Genomic DNA, 19,439 nt, shown 5'->3' on the forward strand with positions numbered 1-19,439 from the left:
TGTCAGGTGTGAGATTTGAAGAGTTGAAGATGTGAATCTGGAGTTCAGGAGCAAGGTGAGGACCAGATAGTGTTGCATATCCACATGCATATCTACATCTGCATTCTTATCATCATCTGTGTAGAGCAACAGCCCACGCCAAGAGAGAAGGTGTGTTGACTAAGGTTGAGACTACAGAGCAGAGAGAGCAAAGGTGGAAACAGCATGTCAAGGAACATCTGCATGTTGGGGAGAAGAGTAAGATGCCAGTTACTCTTCTTAGCACCCTAATGGCTCATCACTCAGCACAAGGCATCCATAGCCACTAGGGGACAACATGGACAAAGCGCAGCCATCAAATACAGTCCTGACTTCTAGGCTACTTGAGCACAGGCATCTAACTCAGTCTTCACCGGATGACCATGAAAATGTTGAAATAACAAAAAGCTGTAAACAGTGAAAAACCATATGACAGCAGAAATTAGGGAATAGTGCTAGTGACGTGCAAGAAGCTTTGAAGAATATTTGCTAAATGGATTGTGATGAGCCCTTGTGAATGGTAGCACTAGCAACAACTCAAAAACCTCCCTAAGGAATGGCATTACTAGGAAGGAAGTGCATGAAACCCAACAGAATCAAACTGACATCCCCTACTTGGCGAGGTGGAGAGTAGACGCGAGAGCCCTAAAGCTGGTGGGAAGCAGATCACTTGACCTCCATTTTGTCACTGCCAAGCAGAAGCAGTTGAAAGTAGCAACACTGGGAGCAGTGGGGCTGGGGAGATCTAGATTTTATGCAGTGGCTACGACAAACAGAAAGCTGGAAGGGGAATAACACCGGGAAAGGGGCCAGCCCAGCCTTAGCTTATACTTGGCCTGAAGACAAGATGAAACAAATGCCAAGTGGCCCCATTGTGATGGCTTTGCCAAACAGTAAGAAATGATGTGGAGATGAAGTTCTCATGCTGCGACTGTCCACAGTTCCAACTCCTTCCCTACTGAGTTCCTGAGCTAAGTAGTAAATAGATTTAGTTCCACTATGGACACCAGTTCAAAATCTTCAAGGAGAACTCTAATAATAACAAAATGGTAAGTGAATACAAGAAAGGAGAGTCTATCCAGTCTGTTCCTAAACAGTTTTGTGGGGCCATCTCATCATTCAAGAATAGGAACACCCAAAAATGAAATGACGTGGGATCTATGAAATGATTCTGCAGTGAGATAGAGTAACAAGCATCCAAGATGTAAAGGCAGAAGGTGCCACTGGGCTAGAATATTTTCTTCAGAAAACACTGGATTTTTAGAAAACATCTGCTTTGTGTTCTCACAATTCAAAGAAACTTGAAGTATGTGAAATGAGACGTAGATTTAAAAGGGTCTGGCTAAGAAGCAAGCAGAAATAATAAGGGAGTTGAATGCAATAAGGAAAGATTATTTTAAAAACTAAAAATGCAATGCCAAAAGTGAAATCTACATTAAAAGTAGAAGGAACAGACTCAATCCAGTCCTAAGTCTAAGTACTAACATGAGTGGAAACTTGGAATTGTTATTCCAGACTGTAGAGGAAATAAAGAGATAAAAAACAAAAGAAAGCTGATCAATAAAAACAGAGCAGAGAGCTAACACACAGAGCCATGATCCATCCCCAAACGTAGAACCTTGGCACGTAGAAGTTGTGCAGTAAATACACGCTGTATGAGCCAATGATATTCCCAAAGAGGACCAAAAGGAACACATAAGCAATAATCAAAGTAACAACAACAACAACAACAACAACAACATAAACTGCACCGAGCTAAAGACTGGCCTAAATCTATGGATGAAAACAACTTCACTGAGTACCAAGCAAAAATAATGAAAAGAGGTAAGTGCCTTTTTACAGCTTCATGGAACGTTAACATCTCAGAAACAAAGAAAATATCCGAAAAGAATACCAGCAGACAAAAAACAAGCTATTATTAGAGACAAATTAATCTTACATTAGTTGTCAGAATGTTTGCAAGATCTGGGGGACAAGGGAAAGTTGTGACCTGAGAATGCTATACTCAGCCAAAGTACAAAGAGATAGAAAGACATTTTCAAATATCAAGAGACTTAAGTACTTAAGTACTCTTTTTGAAAATGATTTTGAGGTAAATATATATACACACATGTACACACACATACGTATGTAAGCACATATGCATAAATATTCCAGCCAATTAAGAAGAGAATCTGAATTCTTTAAGAATGGGAAATTCATGGCGTAGAAGAACTAGCAATGAACCTCAGAATTCAGTTAAACACAGAATCAGTTCTAAATAATTGTGGAAAATGCGTTTCGAAGAAAACTCAAATATCAAGAATAGTGCTTTGAAAAAGATGCACAATATTAAAATGTGAATTTAATGATAATAGTAATAAGCGGGGCCTAAATTCTCATGGTACCTCAAAAATGAAACAACAATCAAGAAGTTGTTACACATGAGGGACAGAAGTAAGCGAAAAGTGTGATCATTTGTACTACGTGCAACAGAGACAAATACTACTTCATTCCTGAAAATAACTAGAGAAAGAGAAGTTCAGTTGGGCTTTTAAAAAATTTAATCATGCCGGAATTTTTCTTTTTATGAGTTGCCTGCAAATTACAATGTGTTTTTCTAAAGATTCTTCTCATTCCTGTGTTGAGAGAGGACCATGGGGGCCAGGAGAGAGGCAAGGAGGCAGGGAGGCCAGGGAAGAGGCTACGGCAGCAGTCCAGGGGAGAGAGAAAGGTGTTTGCACTGGGAATAGGCCCGGCCACGGGAAGAGACGGTGGGTACATGGGAAGCCACGGGGGTTGGCCGGCCCACTAGGCATGAGCTATGAAAGAAAGAGGAAGCAAAGATGCCTGTCGTCCTGTGGCCCGAACAGCCCAAAGATTGGGGCTACCTGCTGCCTTTCACTGAGGTGAGGACTGGGGGAAAGCAGGGGGCTGGATCTGGGGCTCAGTTTTGAACCGTTAAGTTTATATCGCCTCTGTACATGCACACTGACGTGTGTAGGTCCCAGTTTCTTTATTCATAAAAACAAATTATAAAATGACGGTAAGTGGTAACTCAAAGTCATAGTTTAGTTCCACATCGGCATCCAAGAGAACAGACTCTTCTAACAAAGGTCGTCTTTGTTAAGTACATGAATCACTAGTTAACCTTGCCATGAGATGTCCCTTCAAGAACCGGGGGACTCCTTAAAAAGGAAGGTCTGCATCTTCTCTTGTCTGGGCAACACTGTTTCCACCATTTAGAGCAGCCAGCAACCTAACAGGTATTTAGGAAAATATTTTTTGCTATGTCAAGATACTGAGAACCACAGAGAAAATTTTTTATTGTTTCCATTGATTTATAATTTGTCATTTTATAAATACTGTATAAAAGTTTACCTCAATCCAGCATGTTTTTTTTAACTGTGCAGATTAACATAAAAAGTATATCTTGGTGGAACATGACTAAATGTTAAAAATAATGGGAGCTAATAATGTTTAATAAAAGAATCATTGTTCCCAGGCACGTATCCTCAAACACCCATTACATTTATTCATTGACACAATGTTTATTGGTGAATATCTCTATGCTTTATTCTATAGAATGTATGTGCTTTCTACAAAAACTGCTACTTAAATCTTTCTAATCTCTTCATTAAATTTTGAAGGAATAAGAGAAAACTGACTTACTTGTAGAGTTTATAGGTAAAGGAAGTCTTGAGTAACCGTAACCCAGTTAAGTGAAGACTTAAGGTTAATCAGAATACTTTCAGTGCCAAAATCACAAGATCGAGGGTCACAAACCACAAGATAACTGGTTTTTGTCAAGTGTATTCCTCCTAATGTCCTCACTGCTACAGATGAGTGTGTGTGTGCTTTCTGGTTAACCAGTTTTTTTCCCAGAAAATGAATTAACCAGAATACGTCATCCTCTGAGCATTTCAATTAGTCTTAAACGTCCCTTACATGAACATAATAAAACTATGTTTTTTTTTTTCTAGAAAGCCTGTAACATATATTTTTACTAGGGAAACATAGCTTTATGTATAATAAGTTCTCATTAGTTTGGATGTATTGCATAATACAAAACAGATGGACATATTTATAAGAATATTTGCAATAGGAATATACAATAAAGATCATGTTTGGCCCTTTGTTATAAATGAAAGCATATATTTAAATACAATAGGAACTTACTTGTTAAGGATGTATCTCGCTGAGATACAATACACAGTCTATAATAATAAATATTTCTGTTCCATCCCACAGTAACTTTTTCAAGTGCTCCCCCACTTGCCCCTTGCTTCCAAGAGTATCCATTCTGACAGGCCTCTTCCTGTTGTGAATTTCCAAATATTGGTGGGCTGGCTAGATGACAGATAATAAATTATCTGCCCATATTTATCTGCAAGTTCTAGACTTGAAAACTAATAGTGCTACTATTCTAAAAATGTCTTTGTGCCCAGTAGTTCTGGATCAAAACGCTAGCACATATTTTCACTTCTCAAAATCAGAAACTACTGGTTCATGTTCCTTAAAAATACCAATGACACGCAGAACCAAAATTTGTTTTTCCACAGATAAAAAGGAAGGGAATATACTATATACCCACCAGAATGGCTAAAAATCTTTTTTAAAAAGCCACCAGTGTCAAGTGTTGGTGAGGATATAAGCAAATGAGACTTGCTTATACACTGCTCATGGAGATGTAAATTGGAAAAAACACCTTAGAAAACTGTTTAGCAGTATCTACAACAGCTGAGTGTATCCAGGATTCCTACCCAACAGAAATACACACACATCTGCTCCAAAGACATGTTCAGGAACACTCCTGGCGCCATGATTCGTAATAGCCCCAAACTGGAAACAGTGCCATTGTAGAGTGGATAAATTACGACTAAATCATAGGATTGAATATCATTAGAGCAGTGAGAGAGAATAAAGGGCTGCTCCACAGCTACATAGGGAACCTCACAGGAGTTATGTTGAGCCAGAGAAGCCAGACAGAAAAGAATACCTACTGTGTGATTCCATTTTTATGAAGTCCAAAGCCAGACAAACCTAATCCATGCTGATAGAAGTCAGAATAGGAGGTCACCTTTGGCAGGAGGAAAATAAATTCCAGAAGGAGCCCTGGGGGGCTGTGGACATACAGGTGGTTACATGGGGTGTTCACTTTTATTTTTTAATGTATATTTTATGTATTTTGAGAGTGAGAGAGAGAAAGAATGAGAAGGCGTGTACAAGCAGGGTGGGGGCAGAGAGAGAGAGAGGGAGAGACAGAATCCCAAGCAGGCTCTGTGCCATCAGCACAGAGCCCGATGCGGGGCTCGAACTCACAAACCATGAGATCATGGCCTGAACCAAAATCAAGAGTCAGACACTTAACCAACTGAGCCACCCGGGCTCCCATGTTCACTTTTAAAGTTCATTGAGCTCTACATTTAAGAATCATATACTTTACTAAAAGTGTGTTATAATTAAATTTTAAAAGCTGACCCCAGGGCACCTGGGTAGCTCAGTTGGTTAAGCGACTGACTCTTGATTTCAGCTCAGGTCATGATCTCGTGATTTGTGAGTCCGAACCCTGCATTGGACTCCCTGCTGACAGTGCAGAGCCTACTTGGGGTTCTCTTTCTGTCTCCCTCTCTCTGGCCCTTCTCTCTCTCTCTCTCTCTCTCTCTCTCTCTCTCTCTCAAAATAAATAAACTTAAAAAAAATAAAAGCTGACCCCCCAAAAGAAGAAAGGGATAGCATATTAATTGGAAAAAGCATATTCCTTCTCTTACTCTCACCCCAAATTTTACTAAGTTTTTTTTTCCTTCCATTGGCACACATAATAGAAATAGTCTTCAAGCTAGAGAGCACATTACAGGATGATAATCATATATAGGAAAAGAAACAACATCGGCATAAGAAAATTAAGACCTAAAATCCCTAGGTTCTTACATGATGCTGAATCCAGACACAGCAGACAAACATAATATTCTAAGAGAAAAGTAAGCATTTTACAATTCTGTAGCCTCCCTACCAAGGGCATTAATAGGTCTCCTAAAAAGGACCCCTTTTTATCATTTTTACTAATTATTAGCAAAAAAATTCTGCAGTGATGTTAGACCAGTTATTTAACAAAACCTACTGAATCAAAAATTGCATTTTGTGGGGCTCCTGGGTGGCTCAGTCGGTTAAGCATCCGACTTCAGCTCAGGTCATGATCCCACAGTCCATGAGTTGAGGTCCCATGTCAGGCTCTGCGTGGACAGCTCAGAGCCTGGAGCCTGCTTCAGATTCTGTGTCTCCCCCTCTCTCTGCTCTGCCCCTGCTCACATTCTGTCTCTCTCCCTAAAATTAAATAAAACATTTAAAAAATTTTTTTAATTGCATTTGGTCAAGATCTGTAAGTTATTTGTATGCACATTAAAGTTTGAGAAGCCTTGCTTTCCATAACTTGCAAACTGGTCTCAAAGATAATATTTCATTAAAATATAAAGGAATTGTTTTAAAACTTTTGAGAAAAAAAGAACTCATTTTTGCTTATTTCAGATTATAAAACTCATGAGTTCATTATATGAAAATTAGAAAATATAGAAATTAAAAGGGGCACCTGGGTGGCTCAGTAGGTTAAGCGTCCGACTTCAGCTCAGGTTATGATCTCACAGTCCATGAGTTCCAGCCCCACATCACACTCTGTGCTGACAGCTCGGAGCCTGGAGCCTGCTTCAGATTCTGTGTCTCCCTCTCTCTCTGCCGCTCCCTGCTCCTTTCTCTCTCTCTCTCTCTCTCTTTCTCTCTCTCAAAAATAAACATTAAAAAAAATAAAATTAAAGAAAACAGTTATCATCCATAACTTCACAACCCCAAAATAACCATGGCTATTAATGTTTTGTTTTCTCCTGCATATTTTTCTTTGCATGTATATAATGTACATGCATACACAATGGAGATAATACTGTATAGACATGCTTTTATATCATATGCTTATCACTTAACATTTCTTAGTGGTAACTTTCTGTCAGTAAATTTTTATTGAACACCAACTATGTATCAAGCAAGCACTGCTCTGCTGCAGTTACATAAGGGCTCTTATCCCATACACCTTACTTTCTAATGGAGCAGAGAGATAATAGAGATAAAGAAATAATAATACATTTGTAAACAGTGATAAGAATGAAGAAAATCAAACAACGATGAGCTAAGAGGTGACACAATGGTTTTTTTTTTTACTTTTTTAATAACCTATGCTCGTTATCTGAACCTCTTTGATTCCTTTAGGGTTGACATGTAACTTTTAGCCTTATCAAAAACTGTGATATTTGGTATATTTGATATGCTATTTGGTTAAGTTGAGAGTTCTATATTGTACTTAATTGAGTTACATATCACTGGAAATGTAACAGGTTCCCTTGAACTTCTTCAATGTCATTGCCTTGTCAATGTATTGATGAAAGTTTGAAAATCAAGACTAATGATAACAGTGGCACAGCTGTTACCTTACATGCCACATAATCTTGTTTCTGTTGTAATCCCATATTCCTCTTAACCCAGCTCTAGAATACAACCTCCATGTCACTTTGATGACAGCTAAGTATTGCTCCCGCATTCTCTAGTATTTTCTGCAGTGCTTATTTCCCCAGTCTAGACTGGTCTGTGAAAGTCTGTCCTCATCTATAAAAGGCATTAGAAGCCAGTGCTCTGCAGTTTGGTATCTCCAAGAATCATAGAATCTCAGAATTGAAAGGTACCTCAGTGCTCACCCCCAAACCCATTTCCCAGCATTAAGTATCCTGGAAACCTGAGGAATGATCCTACTCCAGACATCAGGAATGATGGGGAAGGGAAAATAGAAGCTGAGAAGGATAATATCCTGAGAAGGAAAATATCCTGAGAAGGATAGCACTGTGTGGTCAAACTTGTCTGTCTGATTCATAGCCCAGTGGGAAAGGATTCTAGAAGACTCCGTTCACCCCTTCCTCCTACCACCTATAGCTGTGTATCTCACAGAGTTGCATGAGCACGTTGAACTATACTCCAAGGAATCCCATTTTCCTACAAGATCATGGGGTTCTTACCAAGAACACACATTAGAAAAAAAACATAGTCCCGAGGGGCACATGTACGATAATTCCTGGAATTAACTGCCCACCAAATGGTGGTGACTTTATGCTGCTTAGGACTTTCTCTCTCTTTGTTTCACATTCACATTAATATATTTGTATTCAAATGAGGGAATTTTGCCCTTGTTTGCAGCAAGGGTATCAGGAACAAGAAATTAATATTATATAGCCCTGCCTAGAGTAAAACTGTGTGGAGCTTCTTTGTGTAGTGGTTGGTCTATGCCTAAAGAAGCCTGCCTAAAGCTTGGCTTTGTATTTTCAATGACAGTACTGTCATACAGGCACTCCCAATGAAACAGTGATGGAAGTATGCTTAAGTTAACATGCACTTAGTTGTCCCTAACGTGTCTCACTTGATGATAATGGCGATGATGATGATGATACCAGCTGACATAGATTGCCAGGCTCTTTCTCAACCAATTCCATGTAGTATCTCATTTACTCTTCACAATCACTCAAAGTAGGAACTAGTGTTATCTTTATTTTAGAGCTGAGGACACTGACATGCAGACAGGCTAAGTAACTTGCTTGAGGTCAGATATCTGAGCATGGGGAAGGGAGGATCGGAACCAGGCTATCTGACTCCAGAGCACATGATATTAACTACTACTCTCATTTGCACACATAAAAATGTTTCAGATATTCTTCCCACTTCTTTTTTTTTTCGTTTACTTATTTTTTTAATTTACATCCAAGTTAGTTAGCATATAGTGCAAAAAGGATTTTAGGAGTAGATTCCTTAATGCCCCTTACCCATTTAGCCCATTCCCCCTCCCACAGCCCCTGCAGTAACCCTGTTTGTTCTCCATATTTATGAGTCTCTTCTGTTTTGTCCCCCTCCCTGCTTTTGTATTATTTTTTTCTTCCCTTATGTTCATCTATTTTGTATCTTAAAGTCCTCATGAGTGAAGTCATTTGATATTTGTCTTTCTCTCACTAATTTCACTTAGCATATTACCCTCTAGTTCCATCCACATAGTTGCAAATGACAAGATTTCATTCTTTTTTATTGCTGAGTAATACTCCATTGTGTATATGTGTATGTATACACACACACACACACACACACACACACACCACATCTTCTTTATCTATTCATCTGTCGATGGACATTTGGGCTCCTTCCATACTTTGGCTATTGTCGATAGCATTGCTATAAACATTGGGGTGCATGTGCCCTTTCTAAACAGCACACCTATATCCCTTAGATAAATGCCTAGTAGTGCAATTGCTGGGTCATAAGGTAGTTCGATTTTTTTTTTTTTTTGTATTCTTCCCACTTCTTAATGTAAATAGAGTCCTTGGCTGTAATAAACCTATCTATGTCTTGATTGGGATATTGTCATTCTTTATTGTTTAACTACCTTCTCGGTCCACCTGGCATAGTTATAAGTTATTGTGGGAAAGTATTATGTGGAAATACCTTTGGGAAAGCAATTCAGAAGATTTCTGATCAGGGAGACATGGAGGACACAACATGTTCATGAACTATTGTTTTCAGCTGTTTCCACTTGCACGCTAAGTCACAGAGAGCTCAAGTATCAACTTCTGAAAGGAAGAGTTCTGAAGATCACATATTCTCTGCGCTTGCAGTCATTGTTAACAAGTTCAAGCTGATTATTTTGTTACCTAAGAAATCTGCTAGGTGTACCGTGACAGAAAATGCTTAAGAAATGCATCGCCACTACTACGTTTCTGGATTTTGCACATCTCTCCAGGGGCCCATTTGCATACTGCTTTCCCATTCGTATGTGCGTTGAATTCATTTTATCATTCCATGTGTTAAAACAATTAAAATTGACAAAATCTACACAGAGGGCACTCTTTGTCAGCAGAGCGGAGACCAGTCCATTTGTGAAACTGTGTTCATGCAGAACCATCACTTATTTAAAAAGATCCTGTGTGTGTTTCCTGTTTATCATGCAGAAAATGTGTCACATACCCTGCAGAAGTAATTAAAATAAGGAGTTGTGTGTGTGCATGTCGTTGTAGGCTAAAGGTAAAGAAAGACAGTGGCTAAGACACCAAGCTACGGGGGAACTAGATGATGCCAAGATCATCGATGGGCTCACTGGAGAAAAAGCCATCTACAAACGCCGGGGTGAGCTGGAACCACAAGTAAGTAATGGTGAACTAGTAGCCTCAGGTAAATTTCAGTCTTCTTTACAGACAAATGCTTTCCAGAATTGCCATCTTTATCAAAACACCATAAACCCTGAATATGGCAACCTGGTCTCCTGCCAGGGCCTCCCACCAGCAGAATCCACCAGAAGCTTGCAGCTGAGCAAGAGGCTGATGCTTGTCCCTGCAGATCAGCTCCCAGGACACAGAGCAGGGTGCCTCTGGGGGGAGGGGAAACTGAAGACACTCAGTGTCCATGAATCCTGGAGGACTGTGCGAGTAAAAGCCCTGGAACACTCTTGGTGGTTTTCTGCTATCCTATTACTTCAAAGATCTGTGCCCATCCCAAAACTGAAGAAAATTTTAGAAAATAAGAAATTCTCTCTTAAATAATTCCAATTGTAGCATGTAAAGCTTTAGACAACCATAATATTAAAGTATTTGCAGTCCCATGGCAAAAAAAAAAAAAAAAAATGGCAGCAGTTGAAATACTGAGTCTCTTGGAGGGCCCCATGACTTCCTGTATTCCTGAATAACCAAAATTGCTGAGTAGCCACTGAGAGCTGGGGGTGCAGTGACTGGTGGGGAAAAGCAGTCACTTACTCCATTTAAATGTTTATTCAGAGAGGATCTTTTGGTAATTTGGGCAGTACTCACTTCTGTGTCATTGGCATGAGTCAACAACTACTTTCTATACTGACTCACTGCGGTCAACAAATGTGTTTAGATATATCTGAATTGTGAGTGGTCCTGGAATCATATGTGGCTCTGTTCTTAATTTAGGCAGACACAAGTTTTTAAGAAATATACTGAATTCTGTCTGAAATCACTGCACTCCAATACCCACACAATCTTTTTGAAATTACTAATTCTGCTCATTAGCCTTCATACCTGACAGCAAGCATATAACAACAGAATAATCTGGAACTTTTCTTCTTCCTTTTTTCCTATAAGTAAAACCGACAAACGTACTTTTGTTTTTAATTCTGCAAATTGGCAGGCATGAGTCCACAAACTGAAACTTAAAGGAGCTTTATGTTTTAATTGACAGTTGTTGCTAAATAGCAGTTGGATGCCACTTACATGCTTTAACTGCCAAGAAAAGGAAAGAGAAGTAGAAATGCAGCGACTGGAAGGAAGCAGAAACTGAAAGCTTGTAATGACAAAAGACACTGATGAAATCTATTCCCTCTGTTCTTTGCCAGACGCCCTCTCACAGAACCTTGTTTTAGGAATCGAACATTTCTCACAGGCTGTGTGGAAAATGATTTGCAGGACACTACATAAAAGGCACTAGCAGAATCAACGTGGCCTTCCAAAACAACTCAATCTTGCTAGTGTAACTGACTCCGAGGCATGACATGAAAATGACATGTTGGGGTTTGTATATCTTTCCAGATTATTATTTTTAAGAATAACAGCCTCAGCAAGGCAGTTTTACTAGACTAGGTTAGGCCTTGGAAGGCCCATATTCTAAAGGAAAATCTCTCCCATATGGCCCCAGCACAAATGTGAAATTCCATCTACTGAAATACAGTCCTTTCCACCTGCCAGCACAGCCTCGAGCCACACCCAGCCTCCAGCTGATCTGCCTGCCTCATGGCCGGCACGCCGGGGCCGTTGTGGGACCCTCAGAACTCCAACCAGGGGTGGTTTCCTGGTTCACGAGGCTTTTCTGTTGTTCCTCCCTCAGCTGGGCAGCCCCCAACAGAAACCCAAGCGCCTGCGCCTGGTGGTGGATGTGTCTGGCAGCATGTACCGCTTTAACGGGGTGGATGGCCGGCTGGAGCGTTCAATGGAGGCCGTGTGTATGGTCATGGAAGCCTTCGAGAACTACGAAGAGAAGTTCAAGGTATGGCATGAACTGAGGATGATGAGGGGTGCCACTGACCACTTATGCCCACGGGTCACTCCGGGTTAGGGCACGGTGGTGGAAAGGGGGATGCAGGCTCCACCGGAGTGAACAAAAATCTTCATCTCCTCATCAGCTCACTTATCAGCACGGAGGAAGAGAGCCTTTTGTTTCCTCTGCCCTAACCATCAGAAAACGATAATACCAGAATTCAAAGAACCCATTATCAGAAGAAAGCACTGCACTTTGCCAGTGTGTGATGTTAGCCATAATGTTAGGGGCAATAAGCAGGCATTTAGAAATACCACAGATCGGGGCGCCTGGGTGGCTCAGTCGGTTAAGCGTCTGACTTCGGCTCAGGTCATGATCTCACGGTCTATGAGTTTGAGCCCCGCGTCGGGCTCTGTGCTGACTGCTCAGAGCCTGGAGCCTGTTTCAGATTCTGTGTCTCCCTCTCTCTCTTCCCCTCCCCTGTTCATGCTCTGTCTCTCTCTGTCTCAAAAATAAATAAGCGTTAAAAAAAATTTTTTTTAGAAATACCACAGATCTCTTCCACAAATTTCTAGAACCGCCATCCTCATCCCAGTTTCCTCCACAGCCCATTCTTCCCCATCACCGAGCAGACAGCCTTCCCAAGGGTTGAGGACACCCTCAAAGAGCACTATTCTCAGCCTTGCTTTCCCTTTCCATGTGGGCGAAGATTAAACAGTAATAGATGACCCCCCACTGGGAATGAAGACAGCAACCCTGGGAGAAATGCAGTTGCCCATTCCAACTGTGTCCATTTTGCTGCACCCTCCTTCAGAGGCCTGAGTGTGGAAAGGGGATCCCCTAGAGCCATGTGACTGCCCAAGTTGCCCATCGGTCCACTCTTAATCGGCCACAGGAGCACCTGCACTTCTGGCCCTTTACTAGAGCAAATAACACAGTCACGTGCTGGGTAATTGTTATCAAAAGCGCAGGGGGCAGAAATGGTATATGTGCAGACATGTATAGAGGGTGCTCAGTCTATCCATAGGTATTCTAGATCATGTGCAGGATCCAACATGTCCTTCAGAAATAGGCAATCGTAGATCATTATTTAGCTTGACATCCCACGTAGAGGATTACTATCTGTGTATTATGGTCTCTATTATCTTTTTACTTTAAAGATCTGTGCCGGAATGCACAGCAAGCAATAGATCAATCTAACCCATCATTGCGTTTACTTCAAGCCCGTTTTTGAGCTCCAACTCTCCCAGGGTCCCTTGCATGAAGCTCTGTGTGAGAGATTCCTTTTAGAATTAAGTGGTAGGAAAAGGCCCTTTGGTCAGGGAGTGCTGTGGGTTGCCAGGCTCTGTACAAGTTCAGGATACAAATACAAATAGGATGTAGACTTTCATGGTAGGGAGCAGCTTTGTTTCCTTCCCAGAATGAAGAACAGGGTTGTGATTAGTGAAAACCATGGAACTGTTCAAGATTCCCTCTTGGTTTCCGTTGCCAGAAAGGTCAAAGCCAAAAATCAAAGACCACTCTGGCAGCTTTATGTCCTGTGGCTTGTGCACTAGTATTCAGCCTTTTCCTTCCCCTGACCCTCCCTCCCTTCAGATGTAAGTGTGTCTCCATTTTAATTTTTTGTTTTTTTATGTTTTATGGGTCTCTGGGAAATATTTATTTTAAAATATTTTAGATCTTGTATAGTAGGAGTTTGAGTATAATTCCTAAATCACTTGGACCATGGATGACCAGCGGATGGTTAAACATCTATCCATCACATCAGCATAAGTCTCATTGAATGTTTTGAAACCCTTGGGTTCTACTAATATTTGGATCAGCCCATCTGCCTCTTTTGTGAGTCTTGAAGGTCAGCGTTCCTTAGCTTCTTTTGAGTTATATGGAAATTGTGATCCATTATAGATGGTAACCAACATATCACTATTAAAATTGGTATACATACGCACATGATCTAGAATAAAATTTCCAGTTAGAGGATTTTTATGCCTTTGAGAACAGAACTGCTCTGATAGGTGAGACTACTTCTTCTAAGTTTTTAGGAACATTTTTAGGAGCTAACCAAGAAATTGGTTGACTCAGCTCCCCAGGACTGTGTAAAGAATTAGACAGAAGGTAGAAGGTGGCAAAGCTAATACGGAAATCTGAGAACCATTCCAACAGCCTGCAGGTGGATGATGTGACTATCAGGAAGCGTGTTGAATATTTCATTTCATCTCACACAGCGGAGTGCACAGAGAGATTGGTATTTCTCCAGTTCTCACTGTTAAAAGGCTGGCATTTGGGACAACATTAATGAGACTGGACATGTCACACCAAAAAGAAACAATATCAAGGAAAATCAGCCTTTCACAAGCTGTTGTTTTGTTTTGTTTCTAATTGACGGTTACAACCCAATTGTGGCCATATAAGTGGATTTTAATAAAATTACAAACATAAATTGAGCACTTGCTAAGAGGATAGTACTCTGCTAGGTACAGAGTTCCCTGCCATCCTTGAGGATGCCTAGTGAGGGAGACACATAAAAAGTACCAATTCTGATAGAACATTCAATGAAAATGTGCAGTAACAGAGGCACATAGAAAGCATGCTCATCTCCAGACACCCCACTTCAGCGCATATTTTGCTCATAGTCTCGAAATCCCACAATAGTGTAAATAATTTCCTCAGTCTTTATTAGTAAAACCACAGATATATTGAGAAGATAACCATGGTAATATGTGACTAACAAATCCAGTCAATATTTAGAGCAAGAAATTATAGCAAGACACCAAGATAAGATAAGCTTTATTCAAGGTTTGAAGTGTCTTTATTGTTTTTTTTTATGCTATTAGATTCTTATTTTTTTTTAATATTTTATTTTATTTTTTGAGAGACAGAGCACAAGCAGGGGAGGAACAGAGAGAGAAGGAGACACAGATTCTGAAGCAGGCTCCAGGCTCTGAGCTGTCAGCACAGAGCCTGATGCAGGGCTTGAACCCATGAATACGAGATCATGACCTGAGCCTAAGTCGGACACTCTACTGACTGAGCCACCCAGGCGCCCCTATGCTATTAGATTCTTAATAGCACTTTTATGAAATGGATTTTGTGCATTTTCTTGTACTTCTAAACATACTCCCTACCTTCACTATAGTTCCTTTAGAACTTTTTTAAGAGCATAGAAAGTCTCCACTGCATTAAAATCTTTCCAAGAAAAGACATCAATATTTCACAAAACAAGCTCTGTGAGGAAAAATGGCATTCGGGCGAGTATCTCGAGGGCTGGGGAGGGACAGGAGACGGGGAGAGCATAGGAGTCCTGCTCCTGCAAAGTCATTACCATGTCCATGGACTTCAGAATTCACAAGTCACTACTCAGTCTCCCCAGTCCTCAGACAGGAAACTGAGACCCAGGAACATTAAGGATTTTTCCCAAAGTCAGAAGGCTGTTGGAGACAGGACTCGTCTCCTGTTTGTTATTCCCTTTTGGTATTTTGATTTGTTTTTAAAATTTCCCCTTTTTATCCCAACTTTTTTATTCTGAAAAAATTGAAACCTACAGAAAAGTTGAAAGAGAAGTAAAATGAACACCCATATGCCTCTACTTAGATTCGCCAAATGTTAATATTTTCCCTTGTTTGCTTTATGTTTCTCTCTAAATATATACTGTCTTCCTTCTTCTAAATCATTTAAAAATAAATCATAATGCTTTACTTCTAAATATTTTATTATGCTTCTCCTAACAGTAAGGACATTCTCTAGCACAACCTCAATACCATTATCACATCTAAAAATATTATCAGTAATTTCATAATATCTTCTAGTCTCCAGTCCAAATTCACTTTTCCCAACTATCTCAAAGGTGTCTTTTTTTAAATGAAGTAATTAACATACAGGGTTATATTGGTTCCAGGTATACAATATAATGATTCAACAGCTCCATGTATTACTCAGTGCTTACCACAGGAAGTGTCTTTTCTAATTGGTTTCCCCCCCCACAATCCAGGATCCAAAATCCACACTTCATTTTTGGTTGTAATGTCTTGTTAGCCTCTTTTCACCCAGAGCGGCCACGTCACATCCACTGCCACTACCATCTTTGCTTGTCCTGATGCTTGCTCTTGAGAGTTCAGAACAGTTGTTCTGCAGAACGTCCTTTATTCTGGATTCATCTGGCTATTTTCTCATGGTGCCACTTACCTTATCCCAACATTCCGTATGTTTCCAGAACTCCCGACAGCTTTCTCCCCTGCACTGGGTGCACTGGAAACTTTGTATAATCTTCTCACCACCCCTGCCAACATGTCTGAGTTTAGAGTGGCCACTGGCCACCCAGTCTCTGCTGGGGTCTCTCCAGCCTCCTTTGTAGAGTGTATGAAAAAAGTGGGGTGGAGCCACCTGACATTCTGTGAGAGCGTTGGGGTAAATGTGTAGAAGGTTCAAAAAGGAGCGAAAGTGAAGCCCTCTACGTAAGCCTCTGACCCCTCTCAGCTCCCACTTACCCCTCCGGTGTGGACTTTTTTGTGGTGTCTTCTCAGAGATATTTGATGCGTGTACATCAAATGGCAACATTCCGTTCACTGTGTTCTGTATCTGTACACCATCTGGTCACATCCAACTCACTCTATCTGTGCTTTCATTTTCCCATTTGTGAGAGACGCATAAGGACTAGGAATAACTAATGAAAGTATGTAATTTTCTCAGCAAACATAAAATGATGCATGAACAAATGACAGTTTTAGGAGTTCCTGGTGAAAAATTTATATTCCGTAGCCCAGGATGGCATCGCATGTGGTATCTTTAGGAATTCGGCAATGTGCTCGGAGACTTCCTGCTCCGCAGTTCCAGATGGCTTCTAGCATGGTCTTCTTGCAGTTGGATCCCTCCTTTGTAAAGGTGTCTAGTCTATATTTGCTTTGAAACCTTCAGAAGCCACCGACCTGGCCCAGTGATCTGGACTCTTCCCCAAAACCTCTCTTTTGGCATCTGTGTTGTATCTTGTTTGGCTTGGGCTCAGCTCCCAGGCTCTGGGTCATTACAGTCCAGGTCCAGGAGGCTCATTTGGAGTCAGCCTCCACTTTCTGTCCCATCCTAGCATGAGCCATGCCAAACCACAGGGACCCTTGAGTAAGAATTACTGAGAAGAAAAGGTAATTCAGTGGCAGGACACATTTCAAAGCCATCTGGAGTTTTTAAAGTTTCTCATAATTGGTCTACCAATAGAATTCAGTTATTCTCAGAAACAGCATATATAGTCTGGTCTCTTAAGATGAAAGTGACATTATTTGCTAATAATCATCATAAACTCCTCTAGTCTTATAAGCAGAAAAATTTTTAATGTTCACAGAGCACTGAAACATGGGGGTGAAAAGTGGAATGGTAACTGTTGTGCGAACCGTTTTATTTCAGTCAAGAAACATTTTTTCCTTTATCTCATGCTTTCTTGTTTGTTCCTTGTGATTCCTGCAAGCCCATGGGAATGTTTTACTAAAACCCTGAAGTAGACCTCCTTTTCAAAAGCTCTTCATGCCTTTATTTTTTTCCTTCAAAGCACTCCATAACATCAAGAGTTAGGTGACTGTCTGTCCACTGAGCACTCAAGTGGCGAGTCCAGAAAAGAGACAGATTTATTTAGTTTTTGAGAAATGGGACTTTGAAAAGTAGTGCTCAATTTTTTCTTTCTTTCTTTCTTTCTTTCTTTTTTTTTTTTTTTTGGTGGAGAATAACTCCTATTTTAAGGCCATGGTTTCCTAACAGTGTAACAAGGAATGCTTGAAGGGTGTTGGGGGTTTGATGACGAGCAGACAGGACTTTTTACCCTTTCCCCTTCCATCTCCAATTAAACCAAAACAATTCCATTTATATTACTTTTGTGTAATGTTTCATAATCTGGGCTTTTGTGCAGTGTTTCCATTGGAGAAAGACCTTCACTAGAGCCAGTACTGGATTGTTATTTCTTGTAGACTCTGAGAGCTTTCATTTTAGAAAAGACTTCATCAATCCTCAGGTAGATTCATTCCTTTGACAAGAGAAAGCAAGGCACAGATTTTCCTATGAGAAGTGAAGCAGACTTTTCCAGTCTGTTTCACCATTGACTTTTCATAGAACCTTAGGAGCAGGAATGGTCTTGGCAATTATTTTCACCAATTTCTTTGTTTTACAAATGAGAAAAATCAGGATCCAGAGAGGTAACATGCTTTGCTCAAGGGCACACAGCTACACTGTAAAAAAAAAAAAAAAACAGGACTTCTGACTCCTACTTCCGGGCCCTTTCTTAAGAAGTTGATGTTTTATCCCTGTTTTTTTGCAACCATTTTACTTCTGCCCAGTCAGTATTTTTACAATGCTGTAATTCAGAAGCAAATGTACCATTTACATAAAAGACTCTATCTTTTCCTTCCCTTAGCACTTCATCGTCCAAGTGAGGTATAGTAGGCATAACTTTTCTCAAAGATATCTTGGTCAGAAAGGCTGGGTTAATTCTCAGAAGGATGTGAAAAGATATGATTCACAAAACTAGCACCTGCTGGGAAGATTCCTTCTATCAAAAACTTAGCTCTGTGTCTGTAATTAACCTTTTCCCCATGCCTCAGGAATGTTTCACACATTTAGAAATGGAAACCATTTATCTTATCAGGCTTAGGCTTTGAATAAACTCTTCTTGGTACATGGAGATAAGACCCAAGAAAGGGGTACAGAGTTCTCTGAATCCATTCACAGTGAAACAAGAATTCAGAATTGACCCAGTTGTTGCTATGGAAGTACTGGCCAAAGAGACTGGGGAGGGGGATAGGGAATGATTATTTCTCTACAGAATCAGAGCACCTGGGTTTGGCTTCCACTACATCTCTGAGCTTAGGAAAGGCTGTTGACCTCTCCAAGCATTAATTTCTTCATTTGTAAAAAGAGGTAAATAATTCCCACCACAAAGCTTGTGAAGAGAATCAAGATGAGTTGAGACATGAAGAACTGTACAAACATTGACATTATACTCATTAAATGTATTGTCCTATACTTTCAGTGACCCTGTGAGGTTAGATAAAACAGAGCTTATTCCTATTTGCCAGAGAGGTTAAGTGACTTCTAAGCATATAATGTTAGAGGTCATTTAAACCAGCATTATTTACAAGATAGAAACAAGATTTACAAAAGTTAAGTGACTCGTGCTAGGTCAAAGAGGTTGTTAATATCAGAGCTAAGCCTAGAATCCTTGACCTTCAGAACATTATTTTTTTGTTAAGTTTATGTATTTTGAGAGAGAGCAAGAGAGAGGGGGAGAGAAAGAATCCTAAGCAGGCTCCATACAGTCATCACAGAGCACAACTCAGGGCTCGAACTCTTGAACCGAGCCATGGGATCATGACCTGAGCCGAGGTCAAGAGTTGGCTACTTCACCAACT

At 40.4% G+C, this 19,439-nt stretch overlaps 1 protein-coding gene across 2 annotated transcripts in view; it reads left to right on the plus strand.

Moving 5' to 3' along the window:
- VWA8 (von Willebrand factor A domain containing 8) overlaps window positions 1–19,439 on the plus strand; it is a 363,734-nt gene that overhangs the window by 332,673 nt on the left and 11,622 nt on the right. For both annotated transcript variants that reach the window (XM_047859262.1, XM_047859340.1), the window contains 2 exons: window positions 10,086–10,211; window positions 11,908–12,066. In XM_047859262.1, the coding sequence (XP_047715218.1) occupies window positions 10,086–10,211; window positions 11,908–12,066 (285 nt within the window). The remainder of the gene's footprint in view (window positions 1–10,085; window positions 10,212–11,907; window positions 12,067–19,439) is intronic.

The sequence above is a fragment of the Prionailurus viverrinus genome, chromosome A1 (genome assembly GCF_022837055.1).
Source record: "Prionailurus viverrinus isolate Anna chromosome A1, UM_Priviv_1.0, whole genome shotgun sequence".
NCBI lineage: Eukaryota > Metazoa > Chordata > Mammalia > Carnivora > Felidae > Prionailurus > Prionailurus viverrinus.